The sequence below is a fragment of the Poromitra crassiceps genome (genome assembly GCF_964638095.1).
Source record: "Poromitra crassiceps genome assembly, chromosome: 5".
NCBI classification, from domain to species: Eukaryota; Metazoa; Chordata; class Actinopteri; order Beryciformes; family Melamphaidae; genus Poromitra; species Poromitra crassiceps.
In genome coordinates, this window is record NC_139642.1 from 61824537 (window position 1) to 61842475 (window position 17939).

Below are 17939 nucleotides of genomic sequence, written 5' to 3' on the forward strand. Positions count from 1 at the left end.
TTGAAGAAAAACTGAAGATGCATAATGAGAATTTATACTGCTGAGAAACCTTTTAGTTCAAAGTAAATCTAAGTGACGGTGTAACTCATTCTATTTCAAGATAAGCCTTATCTCCAATCTCATGTTTTTTCTAGTTGTTATTGTAATAACAATTTCCCACAACAGCATGTTTTGTATTTGTGCATTTCAAATAAAATACTACTTTTCCAGTCATATATTGTCATTATTCAAGTTTAAAAAAATATTGTTAAAATCGTATCGTATCGTTATCGTGAACCCAGTATCGTGATACGTATCGTATCGTGAACTGAGTGTATCGTGACACCCCTATTCTTTAGTCAGGCAAAGGTTGTACAACTATACAACCACAGCCATCCCAGACAGAAGGCCATCACTGAATCCATAATACAGGACCTCATCATTTGCTGCAACCTGCCTCTGTCTTTGCTTGACAAGCCTAGCTTCTTTGTTTGATTTCAGGCTTGCCACAAACCACTCCTGGAACAGAGACTCAAGGATGAGCAGACAAACTCCATGTTTTAATACAACTTTTTTTCCTCCTTTTTGAATAATTTGGCAGCAATAGTGTTAGCAATAGTTGCATGTTTTGCATGTGTTGTGTAATAACAGAGTTTGTAAAATACAGTTATTGACTTTAAAGGAAAGCGTTCATTGTGATTTTTTCATATTCCATTGCAATAGCCTGTCTATATACCTTTAGTTAATGATTTGATATGCAGATATGATACTGTATGCAGATAAAGAGTGATGAATGATACATGCTTTGATTTCCATAGCTATACAGTGTTCTAATCTAAGCAGACCGAATGGCATGCAGCAGATGGTAAAACTCATTACAACCGTAAGCGACTTGAAACTTGACTTGGACTTGTGACCAAAGACTTGAGACTTGACTTGGACTTGCCCCTCAAAGACTTGAGACTTGACTTGGACTTGTGACCAAAGACTTGAGACTTGACTTGGACTTGCAAAAAATGACTTGTGAGCATCTCTGATATATACACACATGAAGTGCTTTTTTTTTTACATTCAACAATACAGTTTACTCGGTGTGAGTGTGCAGACAGACAGACAGACAGACAGACAGACAGACACACCGACAGACAGACAGACAGACAGACAGACAGACAGACAGACAGACACACACACACACACACACACACACACACACGATCCCCCTTTTAGATTTCTAACCCAACATAGGATAAGCAATAACCACGCCCTGTGGCGCTGGGATTGGCCAGGAGCAACACTGGAGGGCACGCAGCCCAGCGATTTCATGAACCAACTGAAGAGCTCTTGAGAAGGACAGCGGGCTGCTGTGAGTGCCTTCTGCCCGCTGCTGCCTAGCTGTTCCTGTGTTTATTTTTGATTTGTTCTGGTACACCCGTCCTCGTCCATGTCTCCCTGTCATATCAACTCTGCTATTTGATCGTTCCCGTTTTCCCCTCGGCTATTCAACACGTCCTCACCGCCCTCGCAAACTGATCGATCATTTCCTCATTCCTCCGATGATCAAACACATCTCTTGATTACTTTCTCCCGTTTTCTCCTGGCTGGCACAGAGGAAGGCGACTCCAGCTCGTGCAGCGCGCCGAGGGCGTTTCAATGGCGTTTCTCCTGTCTGCACAAAGAAGCGTTACCCGTTCTCTGCTTTTCCTCTTGCTCAATTTCAAAACAACAGCTGCGGTATGTGTTTGATCGCGTGCTGTCGGCTACCCTTTGAAGGCAGGGACCTGTGTCTGTGTCACAGGCTGGGCAAGTGTTTGCTGCAGGCGCTGCACCAATAAAAACAAAAACACGTCAAACACGTCCTTGGCGGGGAGGGCTATTTCTGATAACACGTCAAAGACGTCATTGGCGGTGAATGAGTTAAGTTTTATTGCACAGAACAGATCTGCATTATTAAAAGTGGGGTTTTGATTTGTATATGGGTGGAGTACGTCCAAGGCTAATTATTTGCACTGCCACTGCCAGTTCTCCAGTGGCTCCAAGGAACGGAAAGCTTTTTGAGAAGCTTGGAGTTGAACCCATGCAGGCTGTAGATGTAGTAGTGCTTCTGACTGCGGTGAACATTACGCCTGGAGCACACCACATGCCTGCTCGTCTCGCTTATCAGACTCTCTCCCTACAATGGGGGAGAGTCTGGGTGCAGTGGCTGGCACTCCGGTATAGCGGGGGGGGGGGGGGAAGGCTCTGTTTTACCTTTACAACCAAACACCGAAAGTACCAAGCAAGCACATTCCATCGTTTTCAGCGTGTAGCAACAAGCTAGCATTATTGATGATGTTGTTTCACAACAGGCATTTGAGATCGACAGATTCGACACGCACAGCGGCAGAAGTATTTAAGACGGACAGATTTGTCACGGACGGAGCAGAAAGGAAATCCATATATGGTCGCAGCCGGTCAGTCAGAGCGGGTCGGAGCCAATGGCAGAGCTTGCATGGAGCGGAAAAGGATTTTCTTCCGTTGCCGACTGAAATGCCACCAATGACAGAGCTGATAGCAGCAGCCTGTTTCCATGCAGCCAGACTCTCTCCCAGGCAGGGAGGGAAGTCTGGCAAGCAAGACTACATGCCTGCTATTACATGTGATATGGTGACATTAAAGCTGCAGGTTGTAGATAAATGAAGGCATTGAAATGAATGAAATTCCCCAAGATGAAAATGAGTTTTAGGAGCTAAAAACAGAGAGAGACAGAGAAAGCATACTCTAGGTCCACTGTTGGTTGTCTTGGCAAAGTCAAGAAATCTCAGGGAATGATGCTTCATTATTCTTGCTATCATGCATTGTCCTTAAGCATCTGTCCATATCAATATATACATGTATCTATAATCTACTTGTAATTATGTACGCTATTCATCAAATGTGCAAATCACTTCAGCAACATCCTCCGCCATGTTGGCCTGCCTCCCGAGCGGAGCTCCGCCATGTTGGCCTGCCTCCCGAGCGGAGCTCTGCCATGTTGGCCTGCCTCCTGACCGGAGCTCTGCCATGTTGGCCTGCCTCCCGAGCGGAGCTCTGCCATGTTGGCCTGCCTCCCGACCGGAGCTCTGCCATGTTGGCCTGCCTCCCGAGCAGAGCTCTGCCATGTTGGCCTGCCTCCCGACCGGAGCTCTGCCATGTTGGCCTGCCTCCCGACCGGAGCTCTGCCATGTTGGCCTGCCTCCCGAGCGGAGCTCCGCCATGTTGGCCTGCCTCCCGAGCAGAGCTCTGCCATGTTGGCCTGCCTCCCCAGCGGAGCTCCGCCATGTTGGCCTGCCTCCCGAGCGGAGCTCTGCCATGTTGGCCTGCCTCCCGAGCGGAGCTCCGCCATGTTGGCCTGCCTCCCGAGCGCCATGTTGGCCTGCCTCCCGAGCGGAGCTCCGCCATGTTGGCCTGCCTCCCGAGCGGAGCTCCGCCATGTTGGCCTGCCTCCCGAGCGGAGCTCCGTCATGTTGGCCTGCCTCCCGAGCGGAGCTCTGCCATGTTGGCCTGCCTCCCCAGCAGAGCTCCGCCATGTTGGCCTGCCTCCCGAGCGAAGCTCTGCCATGTTGGCCTGCCTCCCGAGCGAAGCTCTGCCATGTTGGCCTGCCTCCCCAGCAGAGCTCCGCCATGTTGGCCTGCCTCCCGAGCAGAGCTCTGCCATGTTGGCCTGCCTCCCCAGCAGAGCTCTGTCATTGGTCTTTACAAATTCAAAATGTCAACAAATGTCAACATGTAGCTGACTGAATGTGCAGCATTGATTACAACCAGATAGCATCCTGAGTGAATATGAATACGACAAGGAGTATGCCATGCTGATTTATCCTGCATTATGACAGAAATGGAGTGGAGGAGAGATAGACTTTTGTTCAATCAGCCTGCTAGAGGCTAGAGGGGTGCAACGGGATGGGACTCCCGTGGGACCCAACACAAACAGGAACAGATGGTCAGGTTGGCGCGGGTGGTAACGGGCGGTCAGGTTGGCGCGGGCGGTCAAAATATAAACAGCGAGTCCCGCAATTTCAGTCTCTCCTCGTTTACTGGCGGAGACAGACAATCTTTTGCAGTGTGCGCACTGGCCTGCCTGTCAGGCTGCTTTCGTGCTCCTTCAGTGCCGAAATGCATTCTGGGCAGTGTCGAATTATCGTACCAGGGGGTCAAAATGATCGTTTCTGGTGGTAAATTATCATACAAATACAATAATTATGATACAAATACGACAATTATCGTACGTCTGGCCGATTCTGGGTGTTTTGGAAAGTTTTATGCTGTACACATTGACTGTATATAATCATTATTACAGTAATTAGCTACAGTAGCCCGAGTGACATCACAGGCGTTTATTTTTTTAGCACGTGCATCATAATGCCACATTTTTATCCATATTTCTGCCCTGGGCGCATGTTTTAACTTTGTTTTTGGGGGTATTTTTTTCATAAGAATCTTGAGTACCAACTGTACATTTAAAAAACAAAAAAACCCAGCACCACGCTCTGTGCTAATTTCTTCTCAAGCTGTGGCTCTGAGCTGCGCTGGACACACACACACACACACACACACACACACACACACACACACACACACACACACACACACACACACACACACACACACACACACACAGTCCCCTCCCCGCTGCTGCTCTCTCTAGTACTGTATCTCTCCTCTCCTTTTCAACTTCAACACCGGTTCCTATTCGCACACACTTTGAATTGTACTTTACAGGTGAATTAGTTATAAATTAGACCATTAAATGAGCAATATAAAAAGGACAAAAATCACCGCCCAAAATTGTCCAAACAAATCAAACGTTGGTGGACTCAGCCAATCACCAATAGTCGATATATTCGTCCTATCGCCCAAACCTACCCTGCCTGCGGTGTGAAAGACAAGTGTTTACGCCCTCCATTCACCAAGACCACAATGCCCTTAAAGGCCGGCTTTTCCGTGGGGGATATGAATATATATTAAATCTCACGCCCCTAAGGTTTTCAAATCCGTTGAAATTTTTCAAATTGGTTGTTTACAGCCTGAGATATCACCAGAAATCCACTCTGTGTGTGTGTGTGTGGGGGGGGGGGGGGGGTGGTGGGGGGGAGGTGCGGGTGCGGGGACTCGAAATACTACATTTCCCACAATGCACTGGGCTCGCGTGGCCTTCGTTTCCATGCCCACCCCTCAGGCGTTTGGCTGATATCAAACTCCAGTAGGTGGCGGTAATGCACATATATGTTTGCCAACCGCCATAAAACTCAAAGAAGAAGAAGAAGAAGAAGGCTTCGACAATATTACATGGAGAGAAGAAGAAATAAATCGAAAAGTATATCGTCGGGAGATGTCTTCATAAAAAAAATTTCATGCATTTTAAGGCATTTTCGTAGGAGTTACGCGCATCTGATGTTGTAACTATTTTCTGTAAAAATGTGTAAAAACGGGTACATTGCTCAGCGTTGATTTCGTTACTTCAACCCACCTACTACTAGATGTAAAATTTGACGAGCTTTCCAATGCCGCCAGTCACATGTCTGTCCGTGCTTCCGTTCCCGAGAAAATCGTCTCTTTGCAAGGAGCTATGGAAAGCTAACCTAGCTACAGCAGGCTAGGTGGTTGAAAAAGATGGCTGCCTTTTTGTTTTTCTTCAGACCTCTGAAGGGGCGTGGATGACCTCTAGAGGCGGGACCATGGCCAACAACAGTTGTAGTTCATAGGTGCTCGACTTCCGCAAGGCTGGACTTGTCGCTCTGACGCGTTTTGCGTCAGAGCGACATGCAAATAATGTGAGAGATGGATGATAGGTCAGGCAGGGAACAACCAATTTCAAAAATTTCAACGGATTCGAAAACCTTAGGGGCGTGAGATTTAATATATATTCATATTCCCCACGGTAAAGCCGTCCTTTAATGGCCACCATGCTGATATATCTAGAAATGTGATATGCAACGTATTTTGGTTCAGAAATATTGTATATAGATATTATAGATAATAGATATTCTATGCATCCGTGGATTGCAGAAAGGTACATCGTCAACATTTTATTCTACTGATCAGGCTGCACAGTGCGCGCACACACACACTCTCTCTCTCTCTCTCTCTCGCTCTCTCGTCGTGCTCTCCGCCCCTCTCGCCGCCAGTGGTGCAACCACATTGCCATGGCAACCAGAGTAAATGAGCGATGGAGCTCTGAGGTGGGGTAACAGGGAGGGGGAGGGCGAAGGCACACCAGCGTGTGTGTGTGTGTGTGTGCGTGTGTGTCTGCATACAGTGTATACTATGCAGACATGTGTGTGTTAGAGTGTGTTAGTGTGTGTTAGTGTGTTAGAGTATGTGTGTTATGAATGCATGTATCCATTAGCGATGCAAGATGATATCGGCAGGTCATCGTTATCGGCCGATAAAACTTTTCAATTAAATATCAAATAATTTCTGACGATATGACGGGCTGAAATCATCCAAGCCTGTTTAATAAGTCATAATGAATCGTACGGGTTTTTTGTTAAAGAAAATGTTACATAAATAAAATAATATGGCATGTTTTACACACAACTTACGTTGAAGTAGTTTTCTTATTTTGCCCGGTGAATGTGTACATTTTGAAAAGCATTGTATTTATCTCTGCATATCTGCCGGTGGGCCATCATCATGATAAGAGTATAGGCAAAAATATCATGTGTTCATTCCACATGATGGTAGAGTTTGGGATTCAATATTAACCCATTCATACCTGATGCAGCATTTGTGTGTGTATCCCTTTAAGACCGCGAACCGCGTTAACGCAGGTCTTAAAGGGATACGCACACAAATGAGGGATATACACACAAATGCTGCATCAGGTATCAATGGGTTAAACAACAGGCTGTAATGTAGCGTGCAGCGGTGAGTCCGTCTGGGCAAATAAACACAGATGAGATACTACTGTACATCTTCTGTCTATTTCAGCCTGGATATGTAGATCTGTGTGTGTGTGTGTGTGTGTGTGTGTGTGTGTGTGTGTGTGTGTGTGTGTGTGTGTGAGCGTGTGCGTGCGCGTGCGCGCGTGCATGTGTGCGTGTGTGTGGAAACCTTTCTGTTAGCCTTGGAGAGAGCTGTGGTAGCCATGTGGCTTAGGCTAATGGACAATTAATGGGGCTGGCAAACAGCTCGGCTAGTACCTAGGCGCCTGCAGACACAGCAGTGTATCATAGCCGGCCTGCACACTCTCTCTCTCCCACATATACACACACATGCAAACTTTAGGCATGCACGCACGCACACACACACACACACACACACACACACACACACACACACACACACGAACACACCCACACACACACACACACACAAACACACGAACACACCCACACACACACAAACACACGAACACACCCACACACACACAAACACACACACGAACACACACACACACACACACACACTGAAGGAACACAAAATGCGTTTGTTTAATCACATGCCATTAGTCTTGGGCTATGTAGTGGGAGTGTGAGAAGTAGCTGCTTGGTAGCTGAGAACAGAGACCTCTGCTCTGTGTAAACACAGCAGTTCCGTCTGTGGCTGCGGTGAAAACACAGGCCGGTGATGGAAGATGCAGCAGTAACGTGAACATTAATGAGCAGCGACGCTTTCATGTTTGCCTCCTTTGCGCATGGCTGGTTCATTCTGCCTCTCTCATGTTCAAAATATCAAACATGTTGCCACAACACAACCTGCATGTTGCTAGTCCCGGGGGGGGGGTCGGTCCGTTGCGTTCGTTGCCCTTGACATGATGTAGGCTACTTCTCCATAGAGCGGCTGCTAGCCCCGCCCGCCCACATGGAGCTAGGCTTCACTCCAGGCAGCCAACTATAGTTTTCCGGTAACATGAGTGAGCACGGCTTATATTGTGAACGTTACGTTATTTCTTAGCACATTCATTATTTTAAACTCAGCGCAAATGAACATGAAAATATTTATGAAACATATTTCCATGACTTTTCCAAGTCCATTTTATTTTTTTCCATAACTTTTCCAGGACCTGGAAATTGTACTTTTCCAGGTTTTTCATGACCGTACGATCCCTCAAATGTGTCTGGTTTTGTGGGAGAGTAGGGGATGGGTGGGAGTGGGGTGTTGGTGGGTGATTACTGGGATACCTGCTGGTCTCGGCCTGTAGCTGCAGCTGCTCCTGCACCTTGCGGCAGACCTCTCCAGCCGTGTCGTCGACCTTGCCGATCTTGGTGAAGAGAGCGGCGATCTTGTCGCTGCGCAGGAAGCCCGCCGCACGTCTCTTCAGCAGGTGGCCCAGACACGCCTCGATGGCGGCTGGGGGGGGGAAGAGGGAGACGATGTGTCAGAGAGCAGAGTGCCATGAGAAGGTGACAGGAGGACATGATGGATACAGAGGAGATTTGTGTGAGATCATTCAGAGATTCAGAGAAGAGGGGAGATAGACAGTTACTATAGAGAGGAACCCACCAACATCCACACAGTGAGATGATTCTTCTGCTGGGATACAGTCCATCTGGATATGGAGATATGTCCCACTATTCAAATTAGGGCTGCACAATATATCGTTTCAGCATCGTCATCGCAATGTGCACATGCGCAATAGTCACATCGCAGAGCGTGCAATGTCAAGTAAGGTAAATGAACTGATAACATACAGTAATGCATGCCCTCTCTGTGACATTCTAAGCTCTTTTCCTACTAACTATAGTACTTTTACTTACTTAGGATCCTGCAACTCACCCTGTCTGTGGCTAAAAACACACTAACTTCCTACTACGTCAACCACGCACGTTACCCACTAGGCCACCTTCTTAAATGAGCAAGGCCTGATAGACCTATTCAAGACTTTTGGTGAAAATTCCTGTATTTTTTCATATCGCAATATATATCGCAGAATAAAAAAATATTGCAATGTCAGTTTTTTCCAATATCGTGCAGCCCTAATTCAAATGAACATTTCTACTGGTATGCCCTTTTCAAAATCCAGATTGTGCCCCCCCCCACACACACACAGACACACACACACGCGCGCACGCACGCACGCACGCACGCACGCACGCACGCACACACACACACACACACACACACACACACACACACACACACACACACACACACCTTTTTAACGGTGTTCACCTAATCCACGGCTGACATCACTGTTTTCAGAGGCTGTGCAGGATCATTTTGAAAGCTAGAGTGATGATATTTCAATTTGCTTTCCTTATTGTGATCGCATTATTTAGGACCAAAATAAAGAGGAAATGTCAACGTGCCAGTCGCTATTTATGTATTTATTTATTCATTCATTTGTTTACGTCACATCAGGGGCCTGTACTACAAAGCAAGATTAGTGGTTTAGCGAGGTAACTTCAGGTTTAAACCTGGTTTAGCCATACTACAAAGCAAGTTAACTTCTTACCGACATATATTTCCATAGCAACTTATGCTTCACACTTAACCTGGTCCGCAGCAGGTTAAGTTGCAAGGATAAGATTAGACCTTAAATACACCGCCCACAAACCAATCAAATCAGCAGTTTGGAAAAATGGCCAACCCCTTTCTGGATGAGTTTCCCATCTAGGAAGGAGCACGAATTGTCCTTGAATTAATCAAGTTGTTGATTGTTTTAATGTTTTTATATATTCATTTTAATGCTCTCAAGTAGCCTAGATACATTGTTTGACCCCGCTGATCGATTGCAGCTGAATAGTGAGTGGAGAAATATCACTAAACCGGCATAAAAAGGTTACATAAACGTCTCCAAAGCGCACGGTGCCGTGTGCGCAACGGAGCTGAGACTGACGTTGGGTTGGAATTGAAATGGTCATAGCCTACATGCTAGAATAGCCTACTACATCTAAGCAATTTAACTCATTGAGTGCCATGGACGTCTTTCGACGTCCAATTAAATAGTGACGTAGAGTGCCACGGACGTCTTTCGACGTCCAATGCGTTTTTTGACGGTGGGACGTCGATCAAAGCCTTCCGCATCTCCTGTACAACTATTATAGCTATTGGAGGTCTATAACCTATTTTACAGAACCCTTAGGTGGCGACAGTGCTCTCCAGGTTAACAGAAAGGCAGAGAAAAACAGAGAATAAGTCGTTGGGGAAACGGAAATCGCATCGCATCCGTATGCATCGATATGCATGAAGCGTTTTAACGTTAGATGTGCCTGCAGCAGCAGCAGCCAATCTGCTCCCACAATTGAGCTCCTCCATGTCCGCTGCGACAGCCCATTCGCATGATCAGCCGTGGAGTTTTTATTATTCTCAACTGGAAGCATAGGAGCCGGTGACAAACACACGCGGAAGCTGTAAAAAAGCTGGATGTCGCGCATCCTTCACAGTGCAGAGCAAACTCAGCAGAGAGCCACCTCCCATAAGGAGGAGTGTGCAGTTGAGGGGTGGGAGGGGGGGGGGGGGGGGGGCACGCAGAGCAGCACACAACGCCCAGACAGACCCAGGCAGCAGGACAGGGTTGGCAAACGCAAGCCAGAATATCCGATGCCCACCAGCAGCAAATCAAGACCAGCAAGAAACTGCAACCAGCAGCGCACGCAGGGGCCAGCGCTGCTGGTTGCAGCTAAAAATATTATTCTGCCAAACAAAATTCCCTGGCCTTCACTGTTTTATTGAAGGAAATTATTTTTGAGGTGTGACTACATCAGAAAATTAGCTTCAGAGTCAGTGATGTGTTTGAAATGTTTAATTTCACAAAAGGGCCATTATCTCAGCTTCTAGAAAAAAAAGGCTCTTTTTTGTTAAATCAAGCTATCTTCTCCGGCTGATAACTAAAGAACGGAAAATGATATCAATAAACCTGTTTTTGCTGATGATAGAAAAGAGTCTCATCGTTCTTTTTGCGTGTTCATTGTTTACATAGTAATATCACACAATATTCTGTGGGCCTCGAGAAATCACTGAAAAAAGCTCTGAAACTCTGGCACTGGGAGCGTCCGTTCTCCAAAAGTGGCTGGCACTCAATGAGTTAATATGGGATCACCTGCACATATCATCATCATGATGATTAATCATCTTAATCATATTAAGATGATTCATATCTAGGCTACTCCTGCATTTTGCAGCTGCAACTGTGTTGCTTTTGGCCTGTATGATGTGATTGAACTTCATATTTCCAGCATCATTATATGAAATATGGAGATATGCGACTCTGCTGACAATAGCCTAGCCTATATATGTGACCACAAAATAGGCTATTTTTTATAAATGAAATCTATGCCCGCACGTACCGTGTCGATTCAGTTCAGAAGCATTTTTTTATTTTATTATCATTCTTTTTTTTATTGATTAGCCTATAGGAATTATGCAATCAAATAATAATGATCTCATGTGTTTAGTTGCACAGTGCGACTAAACACATCATGAGATCATTATTATTCATTGAGCCTAAATGGTCTATACATACGGATTTTGGACTGAGATAGATTACACATTGCTTCCACAAAAGACTGTAGATAGAGAGCTGTAGATAGCCTACGAAACCGCTCTTCAAAGAAATTACTGGTGTGGATAAAAGTGGTCACTTTAGACAGTCATTCGGGAACAGTAATAATATCCAACGCAGATTTGTATTTGCGGGTTCATTCAATGAGGAAATAGGCGTGTCTGGCGCTGTCAGAGTTGGAGCAGTCCATATTGCTTGGCAGTTGTTAAAAACCACGCCTCTTTTGCAGGCACGAGCTCCAGTGCACGGGCATTTTCATGTGCACGAGCTGTGAGCTTGATTAGAAAAACCTGGTTCGAGTTAACGAGTGGCAATCGACGTTCGTAGTACAAGTTAACTACAATCGAGCTGATCTGGTTTAGACAAACCAGATCAAGGGACAGATCCTGGATCTTCTTATCCAACATTCGTAGTACAGGCCCCTGGGATTCCAAAATATAGCAAAGAAGAATGGAATACAAACAACAAGCCAAATGTTCTTTTTTAAACACACAACTGACAAATGCATTCATTCATTCAAAAGCAGGAGGCAACTATGGATTACAGCGGACGAACATGCCGAGACAAAGAAAACCCCAAAAAACAATATATATGCAAATGAGATGCGACATGAGAGTATGAAGAAAACAATTATCTGAATTTACAACACATTACAGTATATTCCTCCATCTCTTCATTCAGCTCGCCAGAATAAAATATTGGGGTTTTACATTTATGTAATCCACAGATAGGTAGAATATCACGTTTCTGAACCACAATACGTTGCATATCACGTGTTCGATCCCCAGCTTGCTCAAAGTCCTTCAACTGTAAGTCACATTTAACATTTACCCACAGAGATGGGAAGAGTACACACATTCTTTACTTAAGTAGAAGTAGTTACTTTTGTAAAAAAAAAAAAAAAAAAAGACTGGTAAAAGTATAACTACTGATTCAACTTGTTTACTCAAGTAAAAGTAAAAGTAAAAAAAAGTACAGGTTCTGAAATGTAATCAAGTATCCTTTATTATATAAAAGGGAGCAAGTGGGCAATATCCGTTTGCTGTTTGTTTCAATTTTTGTCACAATGTCTATGACATCAGTGACGCTATTGACCAAAATCATCTTGTGACATCACTGATGATGTCATAGGCACTGATGTCATAGGCATGGTGACATCATCAGTGACAGTGATGTCATCAGTGATGCGAAGTTGAGCAATTGTGCACTGCGCATGCCAATAGAGCAGGCGAGGCCACACAGCAGGCGAGCCTAGCTGGGTTTCGGCCCGAAGGGTGGCTAAGTGGTGTCTGTGGCTTGTCATCAGTGATGTCACTCGAGCAATTGTGATGTCGTCAGTGATGTAATAAATCCTTCCTTGTATGAGCCGATAGCGCAGTTGCACGATGGCGGCTAGGTGGGTGGGCGGTGTCTGTCTGTCTATCAGTCCAGTCTCCACCCTAGTAAAAGTCAAAAGTATTTCTACTGGCTGTTTCTGTGCAAAGCTAACTGAACCTCACATCATATTAAGATAACTAGAATTTTTTGCGTGCTCAATTGGGGACTCTGGATGATGAACGGAGCACACAGACATACAGCTCTCCAATGCTACAGGTGATGTATGCTGATGGCATTTAATCTATGGTCCTGGATTTGTTTCAAACACAGTCACTGAAAAACTAAAGCTAGGAAATGAAAATAAATAAACGGACAGTCATTCAAGTCAGTTCTGGTGGAGCACAAAGTCCTTCATTACTTGTGTTAGTGGTAGGGAGTGGACTTGATCCAGGCGATGTCTGCCCAGCGCTTGACGGATCCGGATCCGACACACGTGGGCCAGACTGCGAGGACATCTCTTGGCCTCCAGAAAGACCTTGAGTGCCTCGGGATCTGCCGTGAACTCCACCCGTGCCTGCTTCCTCACCAGGGCCGGGTCGGCGCCGTGGTCCAGGAGGAGCTGGACGAAGGCCGTGTTGCACCTGAACGTCAGCACCAGCTCCAGCATGCGAGAAGCCACATCACGGGTCAGAACGCCAAGGGCCTGGAGCAGCAGGCGGAAGGAGTCCAGGCAGTTGCGTTCAGCACTCTGGTAGAGAGCAGAGTCCTTGAGGGTGTGAACACTGTCTATGTCAAGAGGAACAGCACCGAACCTCAGGAGTTCCTGCAGTATAAAAAAACTCTCGTAACGGGACAAGCCCCGTCTTTTATTGTCACACGAACACCACAATATGCATGCGGCCACAACACACTCATGCTGACGGTGGCCGGTGAAAAGTGTCCTCTGCATTTAACCCATCCAGGCATGTCCTTTCCTCCGGGGGGGCAGGCCAGGAGCAGTGGTCGCTTTCTCGTACAGCGCACGGGGACCAACTTCGGATGTTGTCGTCACTGGTCGGATGACGATGACGATCTGATCTTCTGCATGTTTTTAGTGGGGGGGTTATATACGGAGGAACCCCCTGGGGGAGCACGGGGAGAACATGCAAACTCCACACAGAGAGAAAGGCCCTTACGACGAGATACCCCACCTGGGCAGTAGGCACTGAAGATATGGGGGGGAACACAACCACAGTGCCCACAGTGTCCCAGGCGAGAATCGAACTCAGGACCTTCTGACTGTGAGGCGACAGCTCTACCACTGAGCCACCGTGCCCCCAGTATGTCCAGCCTTCCATAAAAGGCAGCATGGTAGAGCGGGGTGGTTTCTGGCCAGTGTCTGCTTCCGTTGGGGTCGGCCCCGGCTTCCAGCAGGATCCGGATGCAGTCCAGGTGACGGAAGCGCACAGCACAGGAGAGAGCCGTGCGGGCTCTTTCACCAGCTATGTCTATCTGGGCTCCCTGGCTGATCAGGTAGGCCACACAGGCACCGTGACCGCGATAGGCTGTGAACCCCAGAGGGGTGAGCCTATACCACCATGAACACTGATCGTTGAGCCGCCTTCTGAAGCGCTCTTCCTGCAGATGGGTCCTCAATTTGTCCAGGTTTCCTGCCCAGGCAAGATGGTGGAGGAGCTGGTGGTCATTAGGCTCTTCTGGTCGAGCAGCCATTCTTCCAGGTCTGCCTCACTGACCATGTGTGTGTGTGCTGCTCCTCACATGGAAGGCTTTATGAAGGGTGACATCACTGATGACATCATTCACTGATGATGTAACCCACCGTATTCTAAGGCAAGAATGTCCAATCACAGTGGTACATCAATTCTACATGTAGGTTATGAAGGAGACTGGCTGTACTTTTAAAACTATGATGGGAGGAATAGAGCAAGGACGCAATGAGCCACGTTTGACCTTTTATCTAAACGATGAATGGTGATATGCAGGAGAAAATGAATAACAACACTGGACCCAAAAGAGGCCCACAAGCAAAATAATAAACAAATAAAATAGATAAGAGTTGTCTTTTCTTTGTTTGTCTTTTGAGTGCACTCAGTTCAATAAAAGCAAAAGGTTCCACTCCTACCACTGCTACCCGGGATCAAACGTTCATGGGCAGGAAAGGGGGGGGGGGGGTTTGGGGGTGACGACAAGTAGTTGTAGTTGTAGTTTGGCGTGGATCCGTGCTCTCTCAGTTTAGAATGGGAGTAGTTGTCGTTGTAGTTTGCCGTGGATCCGTGCTCTCTCAGTTTAGAATGGGAGTAGTTGTCGTTGTAGTTTGGCGTGGATCCGTGCTCTCTCAGTTTAGAATGGATCCGTGCTCTCTCAGTTTAGAATGGATCCGTGCTCTCTCAGTTTAGAATGGATCCGTGCTCTCTCAGTTTAGAATGGGAGTGTACGAAAAACCAGTCTGCACAGAAATGTACAGAACGACCAAATCATCATGAGTTAAGAATAATAACAGCAATAACACTTTTAAACTATGTTAACATTCAATAAAGAAGCATGGATTTACATTAGCTGCATCTCCTACAGAAGTGTACAGAACAACCAATAAATCAATGACTTTAAAAAAAAATCTGTTATTCAGCAACATTCAATAGAGCACCATAACATTACTGTAACTGTAGTCTCACTGGCCAGCCTCCTCTCCCTTCCGTCCGAGGAGTCTGGCGCCGCAGGTCTCCATAACTGGGATTATCCCTCCCCTGCTCTACTCTGTTCTCCTGTTGGAGCGATTGTTTCGGTGGCAGCTGGATGTCCGCTCCCGGCTTATTACAAGCTCTGTCATTGGCTCCGACCATGTCAATCAGAGTGGTGGAAAATGGAGAAAATCACACCACCCTGAAGACCTCTCTTCCTACCATCTTATCCACTCCAACTTCACCTCTGCTGTGGAAAATGGAGAAAATCACACCACCCTGAAGACCTCTCTTCCTACCATCTTATCCACTCCAACTTCACCTCTGCTGCGGAAAATGGAGAAAATCACACCACCCTGAAGACCTCTCTTCCTACCATCTTATCTACTCCAACTTCACCTCTGCTGTCTCCAAAGCAAAAACCTCCTTCTTCATCTCTGAAATCCAGTCCTCTGCATCCAACCCCAGTAAACTGTTCGCCACCTTCTCCACGCTCCTCAACCCTCCCTCCCCTCCCCCTCCCTCCTCCCTCTCTGCTGATGATTTTGTAACCTTCTTTACTAAAAAGGTGGATGACATCAGCTCCTCCTTCCATCCTCCAACCACCCTCACTAACACTCCCGACTCCAATCCTGCTCCTCGGCCCCCTGTCCCTGGTTTTCCTTCCTTCTCTCCCCTCTCTCCCGATGAAGTGCTTAAACTCATCAGCTCGAACCGAGCCACTTACTGCCCCCTCGATCCTATCCCTTCCTCTCTCCTCCAAACCATCTCACCTAACATATCTCCCTTCCTCACTACCTTCATTAACTCCTCTCTGTCCTCTGGTCTTGTTCCGCCTGATCTAAAGGCTGCAAGAGTCAAGCCTCTGCTTAAGAAACCCTCCCTTGACCCTACTGCTATTCAGAACTACAGACCTGTCTCTCTTCTCTCATTCCTTTCCAAAACCCTTGAACGAGCAGCGTCCGAACAACTTTCTCTATCTCTCCCAGAATGACCTCTTGGACCCTCTGCAGTCCGGTTTCAAGGCTTCTCACTCCACTGAGACAGCTCTTCTTGCTGTCACAGAGGCCCTTCACACTGCTAAGGCCTCATCCCTCATCCCTCTCCTCTGTCCTTGTCCTCCTTGACCTGTCTGCTGCCTTCGATACAGTCAATCACCAAATCCTTCTTTCCACTCTGTCTGACCTCTGCATTTCAGGTTCTGCACTCTCCTGGTTTGCTTCCTATCTCTCGAACCGCTCATACCAGGTCTTATGGAGAGGGTCCCTCTCCAGATCCTGCCCTCTTACCACTGGTGTCCCCCAGGGCTCAGTCCTGGGCCCCTTACTTTTCCTTCTCTATATCAGATCTCTTGCCTATGTGATCTCTTCTCATGGCTTCTCTTATCACTGCTATGCTGATGACACCCAACTTTTCCTTTCCTTCCCCCCCTCCGACACTCAAATCGAGGCTCGCATCTCTGCATGTCTCAAGGACATTGGCGACTGGATGTCTGCCCACCACCTCAAGCTCAACCTTGGTAAGACAGAGCTACTCTTCCTCCCAGGGAAAGACTGTCCTCTCACAGATCTCTCCATCTCCATCGACAACACCACTGTACTGCCCTCCCAAACAGCTAAGAACCTTGGGGTGATCCTCGACAACCAGCTGTCTTGCTCAGCCAACATAGCTGCTACAGCACGCTCCTGTAGGTTCTCCCTCTACAACATCCGCAAAATCCGTCCCTTCCTCACAAGAGAAGCGACTCAACTCCTGGTCCAGTCACTTATCGTCCCTCGCCTGGACTACTGCAACGTGCTCCTGGCTGGCCTACCTGCCACCGACATCCGACCGCTTCAGCTCATTCAGAACGCTGCAGCCCGTCTGGTATTCAACCAACCCAAATTCTCTCATGTCACTCCCCTCTTCCGGGACCTCCACTGGCTTCCCATCTCAGCTCGCATCAAATTCAAGACACTGGTACTGGCCTACAGGGCAGTACACCAGTCAGCTCCCCTGTACCTGCAATCTATGGTCAGGTTCCAAACCTCTCACTGCTCCCTTCGCTCCTCCACCAGTGCAGGGCGCCCCGCTCCTCCTTCGCTACGGGCGCTCAAAAGTCGCTCATCCCGATCTCGACTCTTCTCCTCCCTGGCACCCCAATGGTGGAGCGAGCTGCCACCTTCGGTCAGGACTGCTGAATCACTGCCGATCTTTCGGAAAAGACTCACCTTTTCAGGCTCCACCTGGGCCCTTCTTGATCTAACTTCTTTCTCTCTCTTTCTTAAAAATAAATAAATAAATAAAAATAAAAAAATCCTAAACTAAACTTGTACCACTGTTCCTTCAGGATTTATAGTTGTCATAGACTGTGCTCCATAGTTGATTGCTCTATTGCTGACAAAAAGTGTGTTATTGTAAGTCGCTTTGGATAAAAGCGTCTGCCAAATGACGTAATGTAATGTAATGTAATGGCTTCCGCTCCCTCCTCCCTGTGTGTCGCTGTAAATAGGGCCCTGCCGCAG

At 47.0% G+C, this 17939-nt stretch overlaps 2 protein-coding genes across 2 annotated transcripts in view; one reads left to right on the forward strand and one right to left on the reverse strand.

Annotated features, from left to right (window-relative positions):
* The window catches only part of sgsm2 (small G protein signaling modulator 2), a gene marked incomplete at its 3' end in the record, with an annotated part of 144945 nt that overhangs the window by 57672 nt on the left and 69334 nt on the right, over positions 1-17939 (reverse strand). The window contains exon 3 of the mRNA XM_083637253.1: positions 8118-8286. Within this exon, the coding sequence (XP_083493379.1) occupies positions 8118-8286 (169 nt within the window). The remainder of the gene's footprint in view (positions 1-8117; positions 8287-17939) is intronic.
* LOC310777393 (hydroxycarboxylic acid receptor 1-like) overlaps positions 14105-17939 on the forward strand; it is a gene marked incomplete at both ends in the record, with an annotated part of 32341 nt that continues 28506 nt past the window's right edge. The window contains one exon of the mRNA XM_083637720.1: positions 14105-14269. Coding sequence (XP_083493846.1) covers positions 14105-14269 — 165 coding nt within the window. The remainder of the gene's footprint in view (positions 14270-17939) is intronic.